This window comes from Chiloscyllium plagiosum, chromosome 39 (genome assembly GCF_004010195.1).
Source record: "Chiloscyllium plagiosum isolate BGI_BamShark_2017 chromosome 39, ASM401019v2, whole genome shotgun sequence".
NCBI classification, from domain to species: Eukaryota; Metazoa; Chordata; class Chondrichthyes; order Orectolobiformes; family Hemiscylliidae; genus Chiloscyllium; species Chiloscyllium plagiosum.
The window spans coordinates 20,033,670-20,045,767 of record NC_057748.1 but is presented as its reverse complement, the minus strand read 5'-3'; the positions used below and the strand labels follow the sequence as shown (position 1 = coordinate 20,045,767).

At 41.2% G+C, this 12,098-nt stretch overlaps 1 protein-coding gene across 5 annotated transcripts in view; it reads left to right on the top strand.

Annotated features, from left to right (window-relative positions):
• Positions 1-12,098, top strand: part of hmgxb4a (HMG box domain containing 4a) — a 46,917-nt gene that overhangs the window by 17,589 nt on the left and 17,230 nt on the right. For all 5 annotated transcript variants that reach the window (XM_043679940.1, XM_043679942.1, XM_043679943.1 and 2 more), the window contains 2 exons: positions 2,749-3,707; positions 9,891-9,969. In XM_043679940.1, coding sequence (XP_043535875.1) covers positions 2,749-3,707; positions 9,891-9,969 — 1,038 coding nt within the window. The remainder of the gene's footprint in view (positions 1-2,748; positions 3,708-9,890; positions 9,970-12,098) is intronic.

Here is a 12,098-nt window from a genome sequence, read left to right as displayed (position 1 = left end):
GTTGATCTGCGCATGCTCTGAGTGCACGTCCTGGTATTCCGTCTGGTATCGCTTTCCTTGGATTCACATAAAGGACAACTGATCTGACCACTGATGCAGTGACTGTTGGGATAGGTTCGTCAGGACTTGTAGGAATGGGTGATACCTCTCTGCTGAAATTCTGCTCAAAGCGGGCACAGAAGGCGTTGAGATGATCTGGGAGGGATATGTCATCGTCTGCTATCTTGCACTGTCCCTTTTAGAACCTGTGGTATCATTCAGTCCTTGCCATAGTCGCCGGGTGTTTGTCTGCGTCTCTAGTTTGGATCGGTATTGGTCCTTGGCTGTCTTAATGGCTCTGTGAAGGTCATACTTGGATTCCTCAAGGTTCAGACTCAATGATGGAGTATGGGAAAATCAACAGCTATGATTGCTCGAACCTTCAGTGTGGAGAGAAGACTGAGGGATGATTTGATAATGATCTTTTAAGATTATGGAAGGCTTTGATAAGGTGTACATAAGGAGAATGTTGCCATGTGCAGACAAGGTCAGAATTGAGTCACCAGTAAGTCCAATAGGAAATTCACGAGAGATTTCTTTACTGAAAGAATGTGGACCTCACTACTCAGTGGAATAGTTGAGGCAAATAATGTAGATACATTCAGAAAATGTGAGATCAGTACGTGTTCATTTAACCCCCATCCTGACAAAGGTGAATGGAAGGAGGTTTATGAGGAACATATACTTCAGCATGGTATAAGTGACATGCTTCTACGTTGTAAATACTGTGTAAGCATCGAGGTTATTGGATATAGTACCAAATAGTTAACTGAGTTTTGTTCCAAATGGAACTGGTGGTGCTTTGGGTTGTGGCAATGGTGCCAGAATTGGTCATCAAAAGGGGTCCAATACTATTGTACTGGCATCAGAAGAGGGCGAATTTCACCTTGTCCTGTAATAAACATTGAAATGATATTGTGACCAGATGAGGTACTGATGGGTGCCCAGTGCTGATAGATCTGATATCCTCCAATGAGTTAGTGTTTTCAGAAGAGCAGTGAGGAAAATGTTTGGAGTTGGGGAAAATAGTGCGATGAAAACGATTGATTGGATAATCTGAAATGTCTTCAGCTCGTGGTATGAATGAGGGCATTGTTCTCACTCCCAGAATGGAGGTCCCCAAACCTTTCTGGGTGAAGATTTCACTTTCAAAGAGTTATATTCATAGTTGAAAATCACATAACACCAGCTTATAGTCCAACAGGTTTATTTGGAAGCACTAGCTTTCGGAGCACTGCTCCTTCAAGTGGATAACCACCTGATGAAGGAGCAGCTCTCCAAAAGCTAGTGCTTCCAAACAAACCTGTTGGACTATAACCTGGTGTCGTGTGACTTTAACTTTGTATACCCCAGTCCAACATTGGCTCCTCCAAATCTGTTATAATCATGGACACTTCTATATCCACATTACTTCTTAAACAATTCTTCCAAAGAATTTGGGCATTGCTGGTAGGCCAGCATTTATTGCCCATCCTAAATAGCCCTATATAATACTGCTGCAAAGTTCTGGGTGTAAGTAGTATTTCTTAATAATGCTTTAGAGTATGCAGATATTTGTTGCCATGTACCAGTGAGGTATGTGTGCCTGCTTTTTACTGCTGAGTTTATCTTGGGCAGGAGTTCAGATACGGCAGTGTGGAAAGGGAGCTGGACCATGGAGTAATAGTCTACGGAGAGAGTATTTAGAGGGAAGGGGAAGAATCTGGAGTTGTGGGTGCTGGGTGGAGGAATCAAAGTTCACAATAAGTGGCATGGTCGTACCTTTTGACATAGAGGCCTGGAATCTTTAAAACTCAGCGGTGGGGACACTTCATTGCTAACTCTTGGAAAGTGTTAACAGACTGTAAGTTTGAGAATCACCAGCCTGCAGTATAGAACAGGATTTCTTTGACCCAGCTAGTCAATGCCATGTTCATAATTTACCCAGGCCTCCTGCCATTCCACTTGATTAACTCCATTAGCATAATCACCCAGTTCGTTCTTCATTTCCTTATCTACCTTCCCATACAAAGCATTGATGCTATTCACCTTAACTACTCCATGAGGTGGCAAGTTTTGTGGTCTAACCGAGATATATAAAATGCTAAAAGTGATTGACAAATTAGATATAAGATGTTTCCTCTTGTGGGCCAATCTGAAAATGAGAGTTCATAATTTTAGGAAAAGGTGTAATAGAATTAAAGGTGAAGAGAAATTACCCCTCTCAAAGGGTCATGAATGTGTGGCATTCAACATCGCGTGTGGTAGGTGCCAGGGCATTGAGTAAGTTTAATGAGTACAAATGTTTAATCAGAAACAGGTTGAAGAGTCATGGGGAACAGGCAGGAAAGTGGAGTTCAAGCTAAGGTGAGATCAGCTGTAATTGTACTGAATGAAAGAGCAGAATTGAGGGGCTGAATTGCCTTTTCCTGCTTCTAATTCTTATGTTCTTAAGTGCTGACTGGGAAAATTTAGTTTCTCCTAAATTCTCCACTGGAGTTTTTTAGTATTTTCCCTATATTTATACCCTCTTGTTTTAGACTCCCCTCACAAGTGGGATCATGTCTATAGTTACCCTACTGAATCCTTTCATAATTTTAAAGACTTTACAGTCATCCTGCAGTCTTCTCTTTTCTGGAGGACGGCGCCCAGCATGTTCAGCATTCCTAAGTTTCTGTGAAATTGTGTTGCAAAGCCATTCACTGTTTTCTGTTTTCTGTGCGAATGTAGAATTGTCACCGATGGAACCTGTGAAAAAGAAAAAGAAGTCTGAGGGTCATCAGGCTGACACCGCCATGGGTCTCCTCAAGGCCATCACTTCACCCATATCAACAGCTCCAAAACCTTCCAAGAAACCTGAGAAATCGCTTGCTGCTTTTAGCTCACCATCCTATCCTCCTTTATACCCTGAGATCAGGAAGGAGCATAAGAAGAAGACCAGTAGTGCAGAGCATGAGGAAACCCCTGAAGAAGGGGACTTGCATAAGGCGAAAAAAATGAAGCCAATTTTTGTAAATACAGACACTGTGACGGTGCGTGAGGCAGAAGGTTTAAAAATGAAGCTCCTCCTCTCACCTAAGGACAAATCGGGCACAGATGATGAAGCATTCAACTTTGCCACATCATCAAGCCTTAAGAAATCATCAAAGAAGATGAGTAGGGAGCAGGATCATGCCACATTCCACTCTGCCCTCGAGGCCCAAGGCCTGCCAAAAACGGTTGTTCGCAAAAAGCACAGGTCAGAATCTCGAACCAGTGAGAGCTTTGATTCTGAGACACGTTTTTACAGTGAGGTCCGTGCTGGCAACCTCTCAGAGTGTGACCTCTCGGGCCTTGAGGCGCTGGAGACGGCATCGTCGTCTGGTGGTGAGCTAGAGGCGGGAGAACTGGTCATCGATGACTCCTTCCGCGAAATGAAAAAGAAGAAGAAAAAAGACAAGAAGAGCAAAAAAAAGAAGGACAAGGAGAAACACAGAGAGAAGAAACACTCCAAATCAAAGAAGTTGCATGCTCATTCCCCTGTGAAGATCTTAGCAACGACCAAGTGCTGCTACCCAACGCAGTCGACTGTTAGCACACCTTATGCAATTAATGTGCCCCCACCTTCCATATTCCACATGGAAGGACAAAGTGAGAAAAAGAAGAAAAAGGAGGAAAAAGATAAAGAAAAAGTTGAGAAACCAGAAAAGGTGAGGTTATTCTGAACCAATGCTTGGAATTTCTCTTGATATTGAATATTAAATTGACGGTCGCAATTTGGTCTGTTTTGTTGCTCTTATAGCAGCAATTTCTTATCCCAGTGTTATGGACCAGACCAAATCCCCTCAAAATATTCAGAAGTATGTCTTGCCCCTAATTTTTTCTTACTTTAAAGATAAATTTAAGGTGTTGCATTCCTGATGCAATTCAATTAGTTAAACTACCAGATTTAAAGCAAAGCACACTTTATTCATCCGCTATAGTTAAAACAAAAGCAGGAATTGAAATAATCTAACTCTATTGGAAAACTTCACAGAATAGTAGATGCTATAACTAATACAAAGTAACTGGTCCACTATAGTAACATCCCTTAAACACACCTTTGGCAAAGGCAAATTTAGAAAACAAATTGTCTCACGTACAACTCCAATAGCGGGAAGAGAACTCCCAGCTTTTGACCATAACTAAAGAAAAGGGAAAAAATAGATTCTACTTCAAGATCTCAACAGCAACTGCTGAAAACTAAAAACTAATAATCTTGATTCTGTGGGAACTTGACCACACCCATTCAGGCTGCTTCTATTGTTCTATTGTAGTGGCTCTGGTACACTGCCCAATACCTCTGCCTTAAAAGCTCTCTTCAAAAAAAGAACAAAATAACCTCTTAAAGCCGGATATTGTCACATCAGTGACTGTCATATTAAAAGTGATTGCATGTAAGGAAAGGAAGATTGGTATTTAGAAGTGCCTTTCACAAACTTAGGGTGTCCAAGACTGCTTTATGGCAATCTCAATTAAGTATTTTTGAAGTTTAGCCACTGTTGTAATATAGAAAATAGTAGTCATCTCTATGGTACAATGCTGTATACTATTTAATGTATTCAGATAAAATGCAGTCCACCACAGAAAAGCTCATGAGGGATCTAGTTTGCAATCTTTGAATTGGTCAAATGGATCTTTTATTAGTACAGCAAGCAGAGTCACATTCCCTTGGGTCTGAAGACCAAGAAACCTTGCTCCAGCAACTACATGTGAGCTTGAGCAATAAATGTTGCCAGTTTAATTGCATTGCTGATCCACTAAAACATTCAGAGCAGAAAGCCTACCTTCGAGTGAAGATTATGATGTGACTGTGTTTTTGGTTGTAGCTTTTCTTGTAATTTTGGTGAATGTAAATGCATCATGTTTTTGTCTATCAGACATGGGAGAAACCCAAAATAACTTGAACTTAAGTCTTCAAAATTTGAGGTAGAGTTGTAGCTAATCTAAACAAACGTAAGCTTTCCCTCCGCAGATGCTCCCAGACATGCTGGGTTTTTCCATCTGGGTTGTGAACAATCTACCATAGTAGATAGGCAAAATAGGGTTTCTTAAGTTTCAGAAGGTGGTTGCCTTGCTATGCCAATAGTAGAGGAAAGAAGTTAGAAAGCAAAGTAGAAAAAGTCAGGGTAGGAATGTTCAGAGTAAATAATCCACTCTAGCAAGTTTGAAGCATTGGTTTTCTGTGAGGAGAATGAGTCTGGACAAAATTATAATGGTATCAAAAATATAAAATCGGATAAGGATGATGCATTTGGCAATGTTATCAGTTATTGCATAGTTTTTAAAAAATTGTCTGAGTGATTCTGTCTGGTTTTCTTTTTATCATTTTCTTTGTAGTAAGGGTTTAGGAAATGTGACTTTTAAATGTTGGGATTTGAAATAAATTGTATTCACATTTTAAGAACACCTCTCCTCTAAGGCAGCTTGTCTGACATCCATCCTTGGGTGAGTCTTTGAAAAATTTATTTGTCTGTGTAGTGATCTCAGTCTCCTGAAGAGATTTAAAAAAAAAAGCTACAAGGTAAACATGCAGGTTGAGTCCGTGATTAAGAAAGCGAATGCAATGTTGTCTCTTATCTCAAGAGGGTTGGAATATAAAAGCAGAGATGTACTACTAAGACTATATAAAGCTCTGGTTAGGCCCCATTTGGAGTACTGTGTCCAGTTTTGGTCCCCACACCTCAGGAAGGACATACTGGCACTGGAACGTGTCCAGCGGAGATTCACACGGATGATCCCTGGAATGATAGGTCTAACATATGAGGAACGGCTGAGGATACTGGGATTGTATTCGTTGGAGTTTAGAAGATTAAGGGTAGACTTAATAGAGACGTACAAAATAATACATGGCTTGGAAAAGGTGGATGCTAGGAAATTGTTTCAGTTAAACGAGGAGACTAGGACCCGTGGACACAGCCTTAGAATTAGAGGGGGTCATTTCAGAACAGAAATGCGGAGACATTTCTTCAGCCAGAGTGTGGTGGGCCTGTGGAATTCATTGCCACGGAGTGCAGTGGAAGCCGGGACGCTAAATGTCTTCAAGGCTGAGATTGATAGATTCTTGTTGTCTAGAGGAATTAAGGGCTACGGGGAGAACGCTGGTAAGTGGAGCTGAAATGCGCATCAGCCATGATTGAATGGCGGAGTGGACTCGATGGGCCGAATGGCCTTACTTCCACTCCCATGTCTTATGGTCTTAAATGCAATTTTGTCCTTCTCAAATGAACACCAGAATCATCACCTTCACCTTTTGATGCAAACTCCATTCCTCCAACAACTCCACACTCCAAACCCCAATTCTTCCTGGCCTCTGACTCAGGCTGAATTGGACTATTCTCAACCTTGATAAACTTAAGACCATCTCACAACAATCAGCCCTCCCTTCCTCAGTCTGCTTGTTGCTGCATCCATATCATGCCCATGCCTATGTCTTACTGGCTTAATTATTTTAATGCTTCATTTGCCATTCTCCAATCTTACATTCTTCATGAACTTCATCTTACCAAATCAAAACTGCTTGTACCCTCTCTCACGCAGTCATATTTTATTCTACAAAGAGCCATAAAAATTAAAATATGCAGACAGTGTTCACATCATCTACGGCCTCAGTCATTCCTGTCTTTTCTACCTTTCACCAGGACTACAAACTCCCCCACTCTTCACTGGAAAGGAGGGAAGTTTGCAGTGGAGATCATGCAGGGAGGCTGTGGCTGCAAAATTGTTGTGCTGGGGATAGAGCGGTAGCAATGGAAAAGGGGAAGATGTAGGCATTTAGGGTGATGAGAAGGTTTCCCAAGTATTTAATTAGGAAAACCCTTTATATAAAGTAACAGCTGACTATTGCTGAAGAGAAAGAATGTCAAATTTCTAGCAATCACAACAATTTATGCTCCAGGAGGAAAGGATGCTGATTAGTTGGCAAGTCGACCCGAACTGACTAAGGCAGATGCCTCTGGGGAAAGCAATGGAGAATCTTTGGCTCACCAAGGTCCTGGGTAACTCAAAAAAGCTTGAAAAAGTTTATTCTTTTACAAGGAACATGTTCCTGTGTATGAATGAACGTCACTTCTAGCAAATGTTATGTGTAGATTAGATTAGATTCCCTACAGTGTAGAAACAGGCCCTTCGGCCCAACAAGTCCACACCGACTCTCTGAAAAGCAACCCACCCAGACCCATTCCCCTATATTTACCCCTTCACCTAACACTACAAGCAATTTCCCATGGCCACTTCACCTCACCTGCACATTTTTGGACTGTGGGAGGAAACTGGAGCACCCGGAGGAAACCCACGCAGACACGGGGAGAATGTGCAAACTCCACACAGACAGTTGCCTGAGGCAGGAATTGAACCCAGGTCTCTGGCACTGTGAAGTAGCAGTGCTAACCACTGTGCTACCGTGCCGCTGAACGAAGAGACCTTGGAGTGCAGGTTCATAGCTCCTTGAAAGTGGAGTCGCAGGTAGATAGGATAGTGAAGAAGGCGTTTGGTATGCTTTCCTTTATTGGTCAGAGTATTGAGTACAGGAGTTGGGAGGTCATGTTGCGGCTGTACAGGACATTGGTTAGGCCACTGTTGGAATATTGTGTGCAATTCTGGTCGTCTCCTTATCGGAAAGATGTTGTGAAACTTGGAAGGGTTCAGAAAAGATTTACAAGGATGTTAGCAGGGTTGGAGGATTTGAGCTATAGGGAGAAGTTGAATAGGCTGGGGCTGTTTTCCCTGGAGCGTCGGAGGCTGAGGGGTGACCTTTATAGAGGTTTATAAAATCATGAGGGGCATGGATAGGGGAAATAGACAAGGTCTTTTCCTTGGGGTTTGGAAGTTCAGAACTAGAGGGCATAGGTTTAAGGTGAGGGGGAAAGATATAAAAGAGACCTAAGTGGCAACTTTTTCACGCAGAGGGCGGTACGTGTGTGGAATGAGCTGCCAGAGGAAGTGGTGGAGGCTAGTACAATTGCAACATTTAAAAGGCATCTGGATGGGTATATGAATAGGAAAGGTTTGAAGGCTTATGTGCTGGGTGCTGGCAGATGGGATTAGATTGGGTTGGAATATCTGGTCGGCATGGACGAGTTGGACCGAAGGGTCTGTTTCCATGCTATACATCTCTATGACTCTAAATGAGCCATTTTATGAATGTTACTGATTTGCCAACCAATCAGCACTGTTGTCACTTCTAGTATGAGTTGTTCTTTTGGTTTGAATTTGGCATTCTTGCATTTATCCTGCTAAATAAAGAGGAAAGGTTTCAGTAACACCTCTCTTTTCAGCACTAACGTTGACTACTAAAGGTGCAACAACATAGTTGGTTCCTACAGGTTGACTTCAAATATCACCAATCTTATCTGATGTTTGCTGACTTCTCTTTCATTCCATGTTAGCTAGTTATCCTAATGGTTAATTATTTTATACAGGTTAAAACCACTGGTGGTTTTATTATGAACAGATATGTTAGATTATTGTGTAAGGTTCAGTACTTTGGTTTTATTATTTTGATTGGTACTGTTTTGGTTAAGCAATTCCTTATATGTAGAATGTTTAAAATAGGAAAGCTTTGCAGAAACATTGTCAAATAAAATTTTACACCACATCATGAGATTTTTGGCTCTGGTGACCAAAAGCCTGGTCACAAAGGTGGACTTTAAGGGGCCATATGAAGAGAGACTCAGGAGAGAATTTTGGGGTGTTGAGTTTAGGGAACTGGACATGGCATTATGTGTACCAATGCTGGAATGAGTTATAGGTGCTTGAATCAGCAATTGCCATGCTAATATCCTTCATGACGTTAGCTGCAGGAGGCTGGATATTTCTTTCGAGTTCAGCAGCTCCCTTGTGCTGCAAAGTTCTAAGCTGTTATTACTTTGTGGTTCATAATGGCGTGTGCCCAGCAGGATGCAGGACTTACTCAGTAGTTCTGGTAGTATCTCAGACCTGCTGAGTATTTCCAGCATTTTCTATGTTTCAGATGTTCTAAGTTTGCAGTATCTTGTTATTGTATCTGGATGCAGTCTGTTCCATCAGTGGGAGCCCAAAGGTGCTAACTGTACTGATTTTATTTGATCATTACTTTTACTCTTCCATCTAATGTGAGCCGCAGCCCAGGATGCAATTGCAAATTTACCTTTGAAACAAAAAGCAGCTATCAGCAAAAACATGCCAACAAATAACTTCTTCATAATGATCCTAAAATATGTTGTTGCAGCTTTGTGAATGGAACTTTACTCCATATCCAACAACTGACCTGAGAATATTTGATGCTGCAGTAGGACATCCAACAAAGGGAAGTATAGGAGGTTGAGGGGTGACCTTATAGAGGTTTATAAAATCATGAGAGGTTGGATAAGGTGAATAGTAAAGGTCCCAGGATAGGGGAGTCCAAAATTATAGGGCATAGGTTAAGTTGAGAGGACAAAGATTTAAAAGAGACCTGAGGGGCATCTTTCCTGCATTCCTACAGAATGAGTGACCAGAGGAAGTGGTAGAGGCAGGTTCAGGTACAATATTTAAAAGGCATTTGGACAGGTACATCAATAGGGACGTTCTCAAGGGATGTGGGCCAAAAGCAGGCACTTGGAACTAGTTTAGTTTGGGAAACCTGGTTGACATGGATGAGTTTCCATGCCATATAATTCTATGACTGTATGTATCATTGTATAACGTCATCATTCTCCAACATGTTTGTCACAGATGATCATTGGAAAGAATTGATTAGAAAAAAAACCACAATTAACCTGTCTACATGTTGAAATTTATCATTGCAAAGCAGCAGTTTGTATAGCTTGATGCTGGCACAGATACCAAAGTGATTGGGAGTCACTTTTGCATTTATATTTTTGTATTTCTTACAGAAAAAGAAGAATATGTCTGCTTATCAGCTCTTTTGCAAGGAGTACAGGATTAATATTGTTGCTGAACATCCAGGAATAGGTGAAAGTCTCTTTTTGCATATACATGTTGCCAGCGTGTTTGTTTGCTTAGGACGAGGGACTCTCATGGTATTTGTGCCTGATGTTGGAAACTGGAGAAATTGGGACAGGCACTTGTCTCTAATGCCCTTAACTAGTTAAGAGATCATTTAGGAATATTTTTCTTTTCTCCAGAATAGGTGACTGACAGCTGCTCAAATTGCTGAGATCACCAATTTATCTTTCAATATATAAAATAATAGAATGTTCCAGCACAAAGGAGACCATTACGCCATTGTGCTTGTGCCCTTTCTCCAAAGTTTTGTTTTTAAAAACAAAAAGTCTCCTTAAAATACTTATCCAGTTCCTGTTGATGGTGCCTTCATCATTCTTTAAGGCCAGATTATTTTAAGCAATTTCATTCACTGTTTTCCTCTGTCACTCTGGTTGTTCTGCCAGTTATATTAGCCCTGTTGTCTCTTTCAAAACCTTAATGATACATCAACCATGTTTGCTGTGAATGAGAATTTTCTTTGAGAACCATGTGCCTCCTCAATCGGCCATGTGTACCCCATTTAAAAAAAAAATGCTGGTAAACGGGGCTGGGATGTTTGTTTAAAAAAAAATGGGTGGCACAGTGGTTAGCACTGCTGCCTCACAGCGCCAGAGACCCGGGTTCAATTCCCGCCTCAGGCGACTGACTGTGTGGAGTTTGCACGTTCTCCCCGTGTCTGCGTGGGTTTCCTCCGAGTGCTCCGGTTTCCTCCCACAGTCCAAAAATGTGCAGGTCAGGTGAATTGGCCATGCTAAATTGCCCGTAGTGTTAGGTGAAGGGGTAAATGTAGGGGAATGGGTCTGGGTGGGCTGCGCTTCTGCGGGTCGGTGTGGACTTGTTGGGCCGAAGGGCCTGTTTCCACACTAAGTAATTTAATCTAATCTAATCTCTGGTGTCCCTGGTTGGCAAATCTCAGCCAGTTGTTTCAATTAATCCACTGATAGTTACTATACAAAATGTGATTTGGTAGTGAATGCAATAAGGAAGGTCCATGCTTGACATCATCTTAGACGAATACACACAGGCTCCAGATGTGAATGAATTGTTGTGGTGCTTTGGGGGCAGAGTGGGGAATATGTGAATCACATTCAACCAGTGGAGAGGTTTGCATATATGCAAAATTATGTTAAGAATCAGCAAGACCAGCAGCATGTCATTTACATTGCCTCCGGGACGTATGGTACAAATTCCCATTTGTTACAGAAAGGGACAACAGAAAATCATGTTACTGCAGGTTCAATCCAGTAAGAGGAGATATCCTGCCTGTATAAAGGGATCCCCCATATCATCTTATTGTAAAGTTTGCAAACAATTTGTACATGAATCAAATTTCTCCAGAATTTTAGAGAGTTGCTTGCTGCCCATGGGGAATGAAATAAAAATTTCTTAGCATGGGGAACAGATTCTTAGTTGCAAATGTGAGCTTGCCTTATGCCTTCCAGCTTGCACTTCAGCATTTTAGTTAACGTTGAATCTGAACTCAAGAAGCATTTGCCTTGGATTTGATGTCAGAATTGAGTTTCAAAAAAGTAGGGAAAGACTCTTCAGGAGTGGAAGGCTTTAATTTAAGATCAACAACCAACGGGAAGGTTTGGATCATTTTGTTTTGCCTAGGAAGTTGCTGGTACCAATTTTTAAAAAAACCTTTTAGAAGAACATAGAGGAAAGGCAGAGATTAGGATTATATGACTGGCTTTTCTTTTGTGATGTATGTGATGCATTGAATGACCACCTGTGCTGCTTTATGTTATAATTACATGATTATTTTGTGCTCTGTTTAGGCTATCTTCAAATTGAATATGTTAAGATGTGGAGGATATAAATGGAGAGCTGCTGGAGGGTGGTCAGCCTCCATTGATATCGGAAATCCAGACAAAATTACCATCCAACATGATAATGCACTGACGAGGCACATTAGAAATGAAGTGCAGCCAGCATCACATTCCTGCTTTGTGTCTCATTAATACAGACTGCTTGCTTAATGCTGCACTTTATACTGAAACTGTTGTTTAATTCTAAATTAAACTGGATGGAATACTGATCCAGCAAAAATAGACCAGAATTTGAGCAATAAAATTATAATTTGAGAATAAAGA